At 52.3% G+C, this 14688-nt stretch overlaps 4 protein-coding genes across 4 annotated transcripts; 1 reads left to right on the forward strand and 3 right to left on the reverse strand.

Annotated features, from left to right (window-relative positions):
• Positions 1-1955: 1955 nt before the first annotated feature.
• On the reverse strand, positions 1956-5639 carry SODALDRAFT_377548 (hypothetical protein; the record flags this gene model as incomplete). Its single annotated transcript, XM_028614916.1, has 14 exons — positions 1956-2234; positions 2366-2437; positions 2538-2585; positions 2726-2750; positions 2817-2999; positions 3064-3149; positions 3492-3665; positions 3845-3916; positions 3986-4201; positions 4309-4424; positions 4533-5238; positions 5265-5400; positions 5489-5527; positions 5593-5639. 14 exons carry the CDS (start codon positions 5637-5639, stop codon positions 1956-1958), a joined length of 2199 nt encoding a protein of 732 aa, XP_028467417.1.
• Positions 5640-8484: 2845 nt separating this feature from the next.
• SODALDRAFT_331722 (hypothetical protein) lies at positions 8485-9560 on the reverse strand. The gene has a single exon (XM_028611521.1). The coding sequence runs from the start codon at positions 9326-9328 to the stop codon at positions 8903-8905; it is 426 nt and encodes a 141-aa protein (XP_028467418.1). The 5' UTR covers positions 9329-9560; the 3' UTR covers positions 8485-8902.
• Positions 9561-10141: 581 nt separating this feature from the next.
• On the forward strand, positions 10142-13523 carry SODALDRAFT_134303 (glycoside hydrolase family 2 protein). The gene is made up of 5 exons (XM_028606731.1): positions 10142-10206; positions 10492-11133; positions 11213-11859; positions 11931-13402; positions 13486-13523. Exons 2-4 carry the CDS (start codon positions 10552-10554, stop codon positions 13360-13362), a joined length of 2661 nt encoding a protein of 886 aa, XP_028467419.1. The 5' UTR covers positions 10142-10206; positions 10492-10551; the 3' UTR covers positions 13363-13402; positions 13486-13523.
• On the reverse strand, positions 13482-14397 carry SODALDRAFT_134324 (hypothetical protein). The gene has a single exon (XM_028606732.1). The coding sequence runs from the start codon at positions 14105-14107 to the stop codon at positions 13601-13603; it is 507 nt and encodes a 168-aa protein (XP_028467420.1). The 5' UTR covers positions 14108-14397; the 3' UTR covers positions 13482-13600.
• Positions 14398-14688: the final 291 nt, after the last annotated feature.

The following is a 14688-nucleotide window of genomic DNA, read 5'->3' on the forward strand; positions in this document are numbered from 1 at the left end:
TGCGAGGTCGCTAACTCTTGACGTTTGGGATCAAATCGGAGCGAAAAGGGATTAAAAAAAAAAGGAGAAGAAAAAGCCAAGCCTACCTAAAGGCGGCAGGCTAGGAGTCCCATGTGGATTCAGAGGATATCGATATATGGGATAGAACGAAAAACAAGGATGAAGAATCGGGATGGTGTTGGGAGTGGGTTCGGCAGAGACCGGAGCCCGCTCCGCTTAGAGCCTTTAAGCGGGGTGTAGCCAAGTTGAATCGGGGACATGTCCTGCTGCGAGGGCGAAGTACGGATGTCTGCTTCTTCGTTAACAGCAACGAAAGTGAGTAAACTTATTACTTATCCACACGTTAGGAGCGAGATGGCCGGCTGTCGACTTGTCCCGGAGGTGACCTGCACATGATGTTTGGGATGCGTATGTGAACTGCGGGATGTCAGGTCAGGTGGCAACTGACAGCTAAAGTGCATAAAGAGGGGGAGAAGACAATCCATGCGGGCGTTCGAGGTGTACATACGTTGTATGCCAGGCCTGGAGGAAGACTCATAATTCGTCATACTCACTTGTAGTTGTACCCGGAGAAAACATGTGGCCTTCACTCAATGGCGCCGAAAACATAGCGGGATGCACTGCTTGCGGGTACGAGGTAAGGGGTCGTTAGGTAGGCAAGCCGCGCTAAGCAGTTTGGGGCCAAGCCACAAGACAGGACTCTTCCTTAGTAGATACAGCGGAGGAAAAAAAAGGGAGGAAATAGAGGACACTAATAAGAGACGGGAAGAGAGATGGACGAATGCACAGCAGCACAAGGTCAGAGGTCAGACCGCTAGGCGGAGGATTTTAGTAGAGTCGGACTGGCTTTATTAGTGATTGTATAGGCTAGTGAGAAATCGTCGGATTATTCTATGACTGCCAGGACAGACTCGGTTAGGTCGCCTGTTATCTCTTATAATATTCCTTTATAATCCTAGTATTCTCTAAACCCTAATACCCACGGAGAAAAAGGGGGAAAAAAGGCAGTAAAAGCACGAAATATATTTTGCGTTTATTCTGCCTCGACTCGACCCCTTCCCGCTATCATTATCGTCGGCATTTTGCTAGAGGGCTTAGAACCATACAACGTAAGTATGTGGTTGGTGGTGTTCTTGGTACATGTACACAAGGCATTCACACTCGCAGTCCGCTGGCCGTAGCGGGGTGGGAATTCTCGGTCTTCCATGCCTGTTCTAAACAAGGACCGGGTCTATTAGGGATCCGTTTCCGTTGGGCGGGTAAGACAAACGCCGGGGGCCTACCCTGGAATACCCTTCAAGACTGCCTATGGTATCTATGTACACGTGTACAGGGAAATCATCTCTGTGTGCCCGGTGGATGATCTGTCATTTGTGGATCAATTATGGGATATAGCTGTAAGAGTATAGGAAGTATCGAACGAACACAGTGAATGTATATAGACAAAGAAACCGAAAAATTCCTATCGCCTGTGCCAAGATACTTCATACATCTGGAGTACTTCCTCTGCCTTGGTTTGTCCTGCAAGAGTTTCTCCATTTCTCCCTTGTGGGGGATGTACTAATATCACACGGCTTCATTCACGAACCAAGGATTCCTGTACTAGTACTTCTTAGCCTGCGTCTTTGGTACACGTGTACTTCGTAAGCCCGACCCCTGTATTTTTTTTTTCTCTTTGTTTTTCCTTTCCCTTTTCCACTTTATATCTAAGGTACCTTAGGTAAGGTACCTTATGCAAGTCAACGAAGCGACCTCCGCGAGCTTATAACTGGGTGCTTCCCCGAGGTCACCGCACATCATCAAATATAGGTACCTTATTATAGCCAAGATAAGCCGGGTCAGTATGGATTTTTAGTCGCATCGATGATCCCTTACTAAGGTAGGCAGTTATACTCTGAATCCGGACGCATTGCATTGTACGTGTAGAAGGGTTGCCAGCCAGAAACGCATGCAGGTCAATGCCTGGAGCCCTTGCTGATACGGCGATACCCAACTGCCACTGGTTCCAACTTCCCAATCTCCACGCCCTGGTTCCTCATTGTCCTCCACCACGGCACATGGCGATAAGCCACGGGGGGCCATGCTGCATTGACCCATTGCCATATACAGTCTTCCATATACCATCCAAGCCGTGAAACGTACAGCATGCTCTCGTCGGTCGTGGGGCCCATCAAGTTACCGCTGGCGATCCGGAGATGGCCGCTGAATACAACAACAGCCTTCCGCCTTACAACCTACCTTACAATCAGGTCGATCGGTTATGAATAACATTTGATCTGTCAACAGCTCTATCTCTATGTATCTCTTTCTCGCTCTCTCTTTCCTCTCTTGCGTTCCGCCTCTGGGCGCGAAGCACAATACCTACCTGTAGGTCGGTTAGAAACACGGCCCGCGTGCCGACGCCTTGGAATGCGGTCTGTGTCTTGCAGCGGACGGCCTAGCATCAGCCATGATGATCATCTGCTGTGGAGACCGATTTTCTTCCGCCCTGTTTTGACGCTGGCTATCAGGCTATCGCGTGCAAAAAGATCCGCTACAAACACTTGTTCCTGGCCTTGGCCCAGCAAGCTCAGACCAGACGACCCCTAATCGGGACAGCGCTTGGGCCACGTACAAAGTGGTATATGTAGGTACATAAGTCCAGCAGGACAAGGTCTGGGCTGCGGAGATACTCGTAAATACCTAAGGTAGGTAGGTACACACTAACGTAAACCCCTGGCATTACATACCGCTTTGAGCGTCCCGTGCCGCTGACCGGTTCGACACCGACAGGGAACATATCGCGTGTCAACAGTCGGAACCCTTCCCCTTCTCACCCTGACCCCACAAACATGCAAGAGAAATATGATAGTTGATAGACTTTCAAGCCCGTGGGGGGACGCGTGTAGGGGTCTTTCCTCTCCTTCTTGCTCGCCGGGACAGGGGGGAGGGGCAGCTCCGGCAGGCTATACCCATTGATCCTGATGATGATCAATTTCCTTTTCCGTCCCGGCGGCAAGCTCAGGGCAGTGAGAAAACATCAGGTCCCCCTACTCGTGTAAATATTGCCACAGCACAAGTGACTTTCCTTCCAAGTGAAATCGCCAGGCCTTGTTGTGGCAGCCGTATGCCTCGTTGATTACATCCTTGCATTGGCCGATGAGCATCGGCTAGTGACTACCAGGTACGGATACACGATACCTGCCCTACCTTATCTTGTATTACCTTATGCGGCAATATCAGATTCGGCGTTAAAAGAAAGAATTGGAGAGTAATTATTAGACCGCCGAAAAGGAGTACGGATATCAAAGAGTTCGCTTTTCCCCAAGAGAAAAGCCCCAATCGGGTTTATCCCCGGGCACTAGACCGACCCAAATTCCCTTCGCGTAACCCCGCGGACCTTTCCCGAGCACAACTGCCAATAAGAACCGTAATCCCTTCCATTTTCCCCTTGGGAGATGCAAAAAACCACCGGAAGCGATTCCCCGTTACCAACAGGCAGCAAAACCCACTCGCCAACTTTCCGTTAAGCTCTGCGAGGAAATCTGAACAGATGGGGCGTTCTGAGAATCAGAGTCGTCATGAGAGATGCCCCTCGAGGACTCGGGGAAGGAGAGCAAGCCTTTCATTTTGGCACACGGTGCAACGATGACTGGCCAGTCTGCAGAAACCGCCATTATGTTTCTCTATTGTCTGGTGGTTCATGACCAATCGTTGGTGTTACATTATGTTCCAGCGGCAGGACCTAACATATCTATGGTTTAAGCCCCCAAAACTAACCGCTACTTCACAGCGGACCAAACAAGGATAAGCCAAGAGGCAATTACGTATGCATAGAGTTTCGGCGTCGGCCCTGGTTCCGGACAAACTCTCTGTGTTGGAGGGTTTTCTGGGGCTGAGCCCCTCCTACCACTAGTCCGACGGCCAGCTCCAGATGCTGCGCCCCCTTCAATCAGATGATACCCCAGAGAAAGGGTAAAAGGCCAGTGAAAATTGCCATGAAAACGCGGTGCCGCAGACCGGCCAGCGGCACCAAGCCAGGGGCACGGGAGACAACCTTCAGGCACGTCATTTGGGCCCTAGGACGTGCTTCATCGTGGTCGGACAAGAGGTAGGGGTTGTTCGTGCCGTTGGCCAGGTGGGAAGGAATCCTCGGATAAAACACGGTCAAGATGGGAGTCATTCTGTAGAAAGGGTTCCCTCCTTTTTGATTCGCTCGGACCTATTGCGAAGGGGGCGTATTCATAATCAGCCAACGTTCATTGCACTGCAGAACTCTTGGGGGAGAGTAAGCAGTTCATGGGGAATGCGAAGAGGGGAGAATCTCACCATTCCCGAGAATTGCTTGACTGGAGTAATAGCAAGCGACTTGGGCTCAACTGGCCAACATTCCGGTTCTTCGGGATCCAGGACGAGGGGGTTGTTGGCTGTGGAACCGGAGAGGGCTGGTTTTTCACGTCAGTTAGCGAGTCTCATCCTGTTCAAAGCAAGAGATCACTCGAATAAAACGAGCACAGCTTTATTATATTCCGGGAACACCAGCGACACCTTACCTCTTTCATTGATCTCGTTCCAGATTCTCTTATTGGTGCGATCCTCGGGACTCCAACTGCAGCTTGATTTGGCAGGGTTCATGGAGGAGATCGCATTGGAAAGCGCTGGACAGGCCTCTTCGGGGGGGAGATCTCCAAAGTCGAACCTCTCGGCAACAAAGATTAGCTCCTCGACGCAGTTGAAGCCCAGAGCTTCCTCGCAAGTTCCCATGTCCCTGTCCCAAGGCACATCCTGATGGCCAAAGCGGAATCCCGGCGAACGGTTGCGGAGGAACACAGCGCAGCCTTCGAAGCCGTTGTAATCACGACCAAACTTGTAGCCATGAGGCGACGTAAGCGAGAATGTTTCAAAAAGATATCTTGGTATTGGATCGCTATCCCTCCAGTTGGTCTGGACCCAGGCAAGACTGAGGTTCTGAAGAGCTGGGGGTAGGTGAGGAGTTGAAATTCTGGAGAAGCCGACGGCCTTGTTCGGTAGCCCGTTGAGGGGGCAGACGTAATTGTCGTTTTCATCGCGAGGGCATCCCACGTCTGCACAACTGCCGATGGTTCCAGGTGTGTCGAAGTTGATAGTTCTGTTTCTGGCCAAGGCAAGATAGGCAGTGGCGATGCCCGCAAGAATGGAGTAGCGTAGATGCATGGTAAAACGGGGGGTAGTACGCGAATCGAGATAGGGGGAGTAAAGCTGAGGAGGTATGATAAGGGGCTAACACGACTTTAACAGTGCCTGACTGAAGAAAACGTGATAGCAATGGTGTCTGTGAAGATGGACAGTGATGAAGACGGGATCCAAAAGTTGTTGACTTGATACATTTTGGAGAGATGGAAAGGTAAACAGGACGAATCGTTGGCGTATATGAGGAACTTACTATTCCACGTTGAAGACCATTGTACTGTCCCTACACTGGGAATGGCTCTATCGTCATGGAAAGTGCCTGCCCGGTTGGTAAATTCACTGGAGATAGGTCAGGCAGCATCCACTGTCCAGATCGAACCTGCTTCACAGAAATGTAAAATACATTGTCAGCATCCCCAATCCACAGCTTCTACCACAGGTGACAGTATCAGGCGACATCGAAATTCTTCCTGGTTTTTCAAGGCCCGCATCATCTCCCCCCCCCCCCCGGGCGGGGCTTTTTCTTGAAGGGGGGTTTTTTTTTTGGTTACCCATACTATGTACAAGCTTACAAAGCTCTTGCAAGTGGCTCATTAACGACATTATTCCTCAGTATCTTAGATTTCAGACCATTGTGACGCAGTCAGGAGGGACCTGAGTCACCGGACAGATACTCTCGGAATAGAACAAATGGATCGACGGCCAGGAATGGAAAAGACCACCGAACACCGAAGCTTAACCCATCATTTGGGTTTCACCTCACGAAAGACCATCACAAACTGAAACTTTACAATCTACGTAGGCCAATTACTACTACGTGCCAAATGCGTAAAACAAGAAGGCTCAGAGTCCAAACCTCCTACAAACCACACTCACGAATCACGATGCATTCAATTTCACGGGTAAAGCGTAAATCCGGAGACAAGACTCTGGGTGGCGAAAGATGGCAAACTATAGAAGTACTGTTCTGTACACAAAATACTGTACCTACTTGTGCCTTTGGACATTCTTAGAACTTTAATCAGTCGTCGACGAGGTGGCGTCGGAGTTTGGGTCTAAAAATATGGATCGCAATCTCGGAGCCGAAGCTAAACATAATAAACCCAGTGAGTGTCCTCGGATTGTCGGTACGGCTAACTGAAGGATAATGGCTTGGCGCCTACCCTTTTGGGAATGTCAGAGGATTCTGATTGGCTTTCAAACTCGCGTCTCCATACAGTGCGTCAGTGCCAAACGCCCCTTTATTCGTCCCAGTCCACCACGACGATAGCGTGTCCACGATTCCACGAACACGAGAGTGCTGGCGGCGATAATGATGACATTAACGTTCAGCCTCTCGTCCTCTAAATACGTAGGTATGAAACGGAGAAAGTCTTTACCAAAGTTAATAGTGCCACGACGGCTCCCCAGTTCACCAGTGATCTAAGGTACACCTGAGCCTCGCTGATAAGCGAGGTCTACATAAAAGGCATACTACGATGGCCTCAGAACAACGAGAGAGCGGCGTCTACTTAACGAAGACTTGATTATATTCAAGCCATAACTTTATCGGCATAGACGAGAAAAGCTTGCCATTACACAAAAGTTTTAAAAAAAAAGCTGAATGTCAAGCCACGTGCAGTGTGACAGTGTCATATCACGATATGGAGTTTAACCTTCATAAGCCATGGCTTGAATAAGGTTAAATCCTGTTGGGCTTTAGATATTGTTACTGAATGGGAGGAGGATTCATCACGATTCACGAGCTCCGAGAGAGGTACGGTCAAGGCAGTACTGCAGTCTAGCAGTCTATAAATAAAGGGCCTTATTCTCAGTCCAGGAACTGGACTCTTTCTCATTTTCCCCTTCATCGCTGCCTCGCTCATCTACCTGACCGCTTCCCGACATTTCACTTTGAAAACACACACTCCCAAGTCAGCACCCACACGCAAGAAGAATCGATCCTCTGCTCTTGCCCCCTTCTCACCGGTCTATACCTGCACTCCATTCATTCTTTCCGCAAAAGGAGAAAAAAAAAATCACCCTCTCCCGGAAGTCATGAATCACAATGGCTTTCAGCTCCACCAACACCGTCTCCTCCAACACCATCTCCCCCTTCGAGTTTGCTCTCAAGAAAAAGCAGCTCGCCACTCAACAGCTGGCTGGTTGCCATCATCAGCACCACCACCACCACCAGCACCACGATACCGATGTCCCCTGCTGTTCTAGCATGATGGACATCGACTCCGGCATCTCCGCCACTGAACGTCGCGCATGCAAGCTCGTTTGTCGTCTAGAGCGGCAGCGAGTCAAGGTTCAGCAGAGGGCTCGTCTTCTGCCTGGGCCCATGGAGGTTGACACCGCTGAGGAGATGGGCTTTTTATTGGTTCGCCCCTCCGCTATACAACCTCACCACCACCACCAACAACAACAACAACAACAACAACAACAACGACGACGACGACGGCAAGAAGGGTGCCAGCTGGACAAGCCACCAGGGCAGACAATCAATCAGCGGTATACTACCGCTGAGACTCCTTCTTGCGACCGAGCGAATTTTTTCCCGGCGGCCATATTCCGGGACCAGCGATGCAACCATAAAAAACGAAGCAACTTCGTTCCGGTAAGCCGAATCCGGAACACTTGCTCTTCCTTCGGTGGCCCCAGGTAAGCCAACGGAGGACAGGGTTGAACTTCAAAGCAAGGCTGTCGGGCGACGAAGCCGGACTCTGCACCTCCTCGTGGTGTCGCCTGGGAACTTCCCTTTCCTCACTTTTGTGAGTGGAGGGGATGCCAGCGCAGAGACGCATTTTCCTTTTCGTTGTGCTGTGCTGTGTTTTGTCCCCCCCCCCCCCCACATTGTCTGCCCTCTTTTGTTTCCGCTCCTGTGTTTCGTGGCAGTCCAGACCTCCTTTTCTCACGCCTTCCTTTTTCCCGGTTCCGGCTCGTCTTTTGTGCCCCTTTTGTCCGTTTTCTTCTTTTCTTCCCGTTCTGCCCGTTCTGCCTATTTCTGCTTTGGCCCGGTTCTCCATTCTGTCAGCTTCGTCCTTTACCCTTGTAATTTTGTACGTTTCTCCTTGACATCCAATCCCTTCTCTTGGCTCAGTCCAGTGATGGAATCCATGAATATACCACGCCCGAGTCCTATCTCCCTGTACCTCCTTACCTATTCCGCTCCTGTGAAATCTACTTCTTGATATGATATCCCATCTCCCATTCTCACATATGACTCGCATGTGCCTGCCTTCACTCATACGTCCTATCGTTCTCGCTCTTGAGCCTTACTCCAGCCATGTCGAATATCAAATGAATGTAAAGTTGAATGTGCAAGTGACTGATAGACCATGACCACTAAGTGCCTCTGAATATTCTCCCAATGTTGCGTCTCATAGTATTCCTTTCGTCAATGTTCTTCGTGGTGGACTTGTGTTATACTCCTGATCCGGCCTCTACCCTATCGCGGTCATCGCACTATCCCGTCCGACTGATGTCGATGCGGGAACAGTGTCTGTGATACTTGACTGCAGATCAAACACCAGGTCTTGATCGACCATATTTGTTCATGACACGGCATTACATTACTGAGGCATGCTCAGTGGCATGACATCGCGCGTACTTTGCTTCCCCTACGAAGTACACCCATTGCTTAGCCAGCGCACCGAGACGCCAACGTCTTATGACCCCTCCCAACACATTCGTGACCAATTTCCTATGACATCAAAGCTATACTCGCTCGTTTCTCTTGCCTCCCGACTGCCCACGTAACGCACATCAATCACACCGGCGCCATGTGATGAAGACAGCACACCCAATCCCCCCCGGGCCCCTGGCGCCAGATGCTGGTGCAAATGGCCTCAGTAGGCCTCATGCGGTCCTTGGCCTCGCCGTCCTGCTTCCAGGCGGTGACGTGGTAGGTGAGCGAGCTGGACATCATGTCGACCTCGACGAACTTGAGGTCGTCCTGGTCCTGGTCCATGCGGTAGGCGGTCCAGGGCTCGAAGTCCTCAAGGAAGTCGTCCAGCGAGGGGTCGGAGTCCGGGGAGTAGATGGAGCCGTCGGGCTGGACGAGGATGGCGTCCTTGGCGAGGTATTTCTTGAGCGACTTTTTCGGGTTGGGGTCGCAGAAGGCGCGCCAGAGGAGCGTGACGGCTTCGATTGTGTCGTCGCGGTTGCGGCTGAAGATGTTTCTTGTCCCGCCCATTTTTGCTTTTGCCTTTTGGTGCTTTTTTGAACTGTCTTGGGTTGAAGAAGGCGGGCTTGGAGCGTGGGATTTTGATGTCGGTCTGGAGAAACAGGATTTGATGGGGTGTAGATAGATAGTAGGATAGGACAGATTTGTTGGTGGACAGACAGGAGTCACAGGACAGTGAAATATGGAACGATTTTGACTCGACTTCCCCAGTCATGTAGACTGTAGTGCAACTATGAGACCATGTGCCCTGGCCCCTTATGAGATTCTGCATTGTACAATGTAACAGAATACCTAATGTGATGAGGTCACGTCCGCGCGGACTCGTCCAGGAACTTGGAATTCAGGGTCCAAACATCGTCCATGTGTTGGGCAACGTCATCGGCCTGCCGTGGGTGACGTCACTGATTCCGTGCAAGGACCCCCGCCTGCGTTGTAGTTGGTGTGTTCGGTGTGTTTGGTCATTACCTCGGTGTAGTGTTTGGAGACCGAGAGCAGAGAGGTACCTAGCTACTTCTACTTACCTAACCTTTTCTGGGGAGTCGCGACTCGCGACGGGTTTTGCTTCTGGCCTCGCCATCTCGCGAACCATGCACCTCGGGCGGCCATCACAAGCCATAAGCTCATCTACCGATTCTCTCGACTAAATGGCTTTGTTTCTTTTTTCTTTCCTCTAGTTGTCGGAGGGGTCAAGTCATGACCCGTGGTTGACCCCGGGGTCCCCGACGGCGGAAGATTCCCTGCGGGTTGCCGTCAAGTTTTGGCACGCCACACTCACGGCCACCTGATAGATCACCATGGGGACGGACTCTGTCTCGGTTGTATGGATCTATCAAGTCCGAGGCGTTTATTGAACCATGGAGATCATCTCAACTGAGATCCGCTAGGAGGTTTGCTCCCTAAACCCCGTTGCATAGGATCATGGCCAGGAAGCCCGCTCAACCACGTTCAGTTACTGCAGGTCTGCGTACTGCAACTACCCGTCGAGAGTCCAGAGGTGATAGCCGTTCGTGAGTGGGCGCTAAAGCATGCAGGATCAGGTACGCAACAACCATGACACCAGCCACAACGGGCAAAGTAACGTTTGTAACGTTGCTTCCTTCTCGCGTGGAGACGCGTTGGGAAATGTCAGTTCTTTTAAAGATGCCGAACGAACATTGACGTTGGAGTTTCAGAGACCTCTCCAACAAGACGACTCACGACATCCCTGACGCTCAATCAATCCGATTGCGAGCATGGCGAGACGACTATTCTGGCTGGCCCTCGTAGCCGATATCCTGGGGCGACAGGCCGCCACCGCTCAACGTTTACTGGTCTCCGAAAATGGAGACACCACGCCAATACCTCACTGGGACCTTCAATCTTCATCCGAGACCAGTGAGGATCTTGCGTTCCTGGCGCAGGCTGGAGCGGACACCTCGTCCTGGCACCATGTTCCCGTCTCGAAGTGCACACTCATGGGATGTCTGCTCCATATCGGAGTCTACGACGACGACGAACTATGGTTCTCCAATAACCTCGAATCCTTTGATTGGCGTCAATTTACCGTGCCTTGGGTTTATCGTCACGAGTTTTCCCTCGCCCCTGAGGCCGGACAACACTACTTCTTGCAGACTCATGGCATCACGTCACGCGGAGATATCTACCTCAACGGCGAGCTGGTTGCCGACAGGGAGTTTCAATCGGGCTCCTACTCGGGACATGAGTACGACATCACGTCTTTGGTCGTCGAGGAGAACGCCCTCCTGATACAGGTCCATCCCACCAGTTACTATCACGACCTTGCCCTTGGCTTCATTGACTGGAACCCCAGTCCGGTACGTCAACAGAACGCCAAGACACTTCTTTTCTGCCGCAGCTGAACATCGAAGACTAAAATTGACTTCACGTTGACAGCCCGATAATGGGACCGGTCTCTGGAGGCCTGTAACACTGAAGCAGACGGGTGGCGTTTCACTTGGGCCCCTCAGTGCCCTTGTCTCCGTCAACCCCGGCTCCGTCACACTTCGAGCTACTGTCAGGAATTTGGAGGACGAAGAAGTGGAAGTCTCTGTGCGAGCTGTCATCTCCGAGCCGGGAGGCTTCGCCCGCCACATAGTCGATCAAACAGTGCCACTTGGTCCCGGCGAATCCCAGGTCGTCGAGTTCAACAAGACCTTTGAGGATCCAAAGACCTGGTGGCCGAAGCAGTGGGGAGAACAGCCGCTGTACTCGGCGACATTATCAGTGTCTGTCGACGACATCCTCTCGGATACAGTGCAACAGAAATTTGGGTTGCGAACCGTCACATCCAAGGTCGATAAAGATGATGACATCGTCTTTTCCATCAATGGACGTCCGTTTCAGGTCATCGGTGGAGGATATAGTGCGGATATGTTCCTCCGATTTGATCCTGAACGGTTCGAGGCCATTGCCAAGTACATGCTCGACATGGGTCTGAACACCATCCGGCTTGAAGGGAACAATGAGCAGCCCGAGTTGTACGAAATCGCCGACCGCCTGGGACTGATGGTCATGGCCGGCTGGGAGTGCTGTAACAAATGGTCTGTCTGCCCTTGTTCCCTCCCACTCTGTTTACTGGACTTCACCGCCAAACTAACATCGCATGACCTAGGGAATCCTGGGAGTACAACCGGGAGCTGGCCATCGATACGCCGGACTACTGGGACGAGAGGGACTACGCAGACGCCAACGCAACCATGTACCACGAAGCTCAGATGCTCCAGACACATCCTAGCATGCTCGCCTTCCTGATCGGCAGCGACTTTTGGCCGGATGACCGCGCCACGAAGATCTACGTCGACGCCCTGCGGCATTCCAACTGGCAGCTACCCATCGTGCCCGCCGCGAGCAAGCGAGGATATCCAGAGCTTCTGGGACGATCAGGGATGAAGATGAACGGGCCTTATGACTGGGTACCACCCAATTACTGGTACGACACCGAACCATCCGAGGATCGACTCGGCGCAGCATTCGGCTTCGGTTCAGAACTGGGCGCCGGCGTCGGCACCCCCGAGATGGGAAGTTTAAAAAAATTCCTCACCGACGAGGACATGGATGACCTCTGGCTCCGACCCAACAAGGGGCTCTATCACATGTCCACCAACGTCTCGCAATTCTACAACCGCAGAATCTACAACGAGGGTCTATTCAACCGATACGGTCCTCCAAAGTCTCTGGAAGATTATCTCCGAAAAGCACAAATCATGGACTACGAAGCCATCCGTGCGGAACACGAAGCCTTCGCATCGAGGTGGAGCACCGGCCGCATTGCCACGGGCATGATCTACTGGATGCTGGTAAACGCCTGGCCCAGCCTGCATTGGAATCAGTTCGACCACTACCTGCATCCCGCGGGTACTTACTTCGGCAGCAAGGTCGGGGCTAGGATCGAACACGTGTCGTACAACTACGTCGACAGGGGCGTCTGGCTCATTAACCGCTCGCTGGACCGAAGCGGTCCCCGAACCGTCACTGTTGAGGTGGTTGATCTCCACGGCAACGAGGTGGCTAGCGAGACGTACGCCGCCGAGACGGTGCCGAACGTCGCTTCGAGGGTTGCTGACGTCCCGGGACTGGGAAACACAACGGACGTCGTATTCATCCGTTTGGTGCTGCGCGACAGTGAGAGCGAGATACTTAGTCGGAACGTCTACTGGATCGCACCGAGCGTGGATCAGCTTGACTGGGGAAGCTCGACGTGGTATTACACTCCGGTCGCGAGGTTTTCCGACTACTCTTCCCTCTTTGACATGCAACCTGCCTCCATTGAGACTGCGGTTACCGTGTCAAAGGAGGAGGGAGACGGTTCTTGGACGCACACTGTGGTTTTGGAGAATACGTCGACCGTCCCGGTGTTCTTTATCCGTCTGAATGCTATTGATGAGGATGGTCAGGATGTCAACCCCGTGACGTGGTCAGACAACTATGTCACGCTGTGGCCGAAGGAGAAGCTGGAGCTCAGGGTCAATGATTGGGGTGGTGATGCGGCAGTTGTGCATATCGACGCCGCCAATGCTCCTTCGACGTCGCTGGCACTCAGGTAGAAGAAGCCTGCGATAATGCTAAACATGTTTTGATGGGAAGGTATGTCATCATGGCGCCCATTTAGTCATACGCATGAGCGCAAGAGGCCGAGCCTCATCCTGACATGACTACCTTCACCTCAGGGCCATCACCGCTACACTTTCTGAACGCCGCCGCCGACTTCAAACGGAGGTATGTTCATGTTGGAACCGCAGCCACTCGGTCTGATGCCCGCCGAAGAGATATGGTAGGGGGGTATTATGGAGCTGGTGAACGACCGACTGCGGCAGGAACTCGGCATATTCGTCCGCCCCAGAGTGCAATGCGTCGGGGTTCCTCGTACTCCTCGTGGCAATCCAGATCGTTGACGTCGTCGTTCTGATCGTACGAATTCCACCTGATGAGGGTTTTTCGTCCTGAACTAGCGGAAGAGGTGGGACGGGTCGCTGGACAGCTGAAGTAGACCGGGTTGTTGATGAATATGATGGTGCGGCGGGGGAGGACGAGTTCCTGGAGGGTCCAGCCTCGCTCCCGGTAGGCGGAGCGCCGCAAGTGCCAGTCGATGCCGTGCACGGCGGCCATTTTGAGGTCCGGGTTGATTCGGGCGACAAGTTGGCGAGGCGCTCGAGGATGGAGTCGAACGCCGGGCAAGTCGGAGTTGGCGTTGTCTCCTGAACCGGCGACGAGGGTGAAGTACGACCCTTGGTAGATGGAGTTCATTTCTCGGACACGTGGCGACAGGCATCCCCGTGGACCCGATCGCATTGGTTCAACCAGCCTTTCACGAGTTTCGACGAGATTATCGCTGACCGTGTCTCCCTCGCGATACAGGGTGCAATGGCGGGTGCGATGATGGCGTCCGTGCCGTCGTCTTCAGCAACAAACATCAGACGGGTACCAAGCTGTGAAGGGTATGATAGTCGGAAACATGGCTCGTCGGGGAAGACGAAAACGTTGACGGTCTTCTCGCCTGACAAAGGAGTTGAGGTTTTTCATCGGAGTCATCATCGCCCTGGCCCTCGCGGTGCGTTTGAGTTTCGACGGATGCTGATTCATGGCGACTGCTCTCTCGTATCACATTTGATCCAAAGCGAATTGGCAGAAACAACAGCCATGTCTGCTTTTGAGTTGGTGCCAAATGCCGAGAGGAGAACCTACATGTAGGTATTGCTCTTCGTCGGTCAATCCGAGATGAGATGTTAGTTTGTCGTGAGAGACGAATTCTCCGAGCACAGGACGGAGGGATTGGAGGCGTCGGCAGAACTCCGTGCAAGGTGCCTGGGCTGGGTCGTTTGCCCCTACTTGCTTGCTGTCTTCACCCACAAACCTTTGAACTGGCATTCCGA

Source organism: Sodiomyces alkalinus, assembly GCF_003711515.1.
Source record: "Sodiomyces alkalinus F11 unplaced genomic scaffold SODALscaffold_3, whole genome shotgun sequence".
Lineage (NCBI taxonomy): Eukaryota > Fungi > Ascomycota > Sordariomycetes > Glomerellales > Plectosphaerellaceae > Sodiomyces > Sodiomyces alkalinus.

Coding starts and splice junctions, on each gene's coding strand:
- SODALDRAFT_134324 (XM_028606732.1), bottom strand. CDS start 14,107: ATGCGATCGGGTCCACGGGGATGCCTGTCGCCACGTGTCCGAGAAATG.
- SODALDRAFT_134303 (XM_028606731.1), top strand. CDS start 10,552: ATGGCGAGACGACTATTCTGGCTGGCCCTCGTAGCCGATATCCTGGGG. Junction 11,134..11,212: donor TTGACTGGAACCCCAGTCCG/GTACGTCAACAG, acceptor TCACGTTGACAG/CCCGATAATGGGACCGGTCT. Junction 11,860..11,930: donor TGGGAGTGCTGTAACAAATG/GTCTGTCTGCCC, acceptor CGCATGACCTAG/GGAATCCTGGGAGTACAACC.
- SODALDRAFT_331722 (XM_028611521.1), bottom strand. CDS start 9,328: ATGGGCGGGACAAGAAACATCTTCAGCCGCAACCGCGACGACACAATC.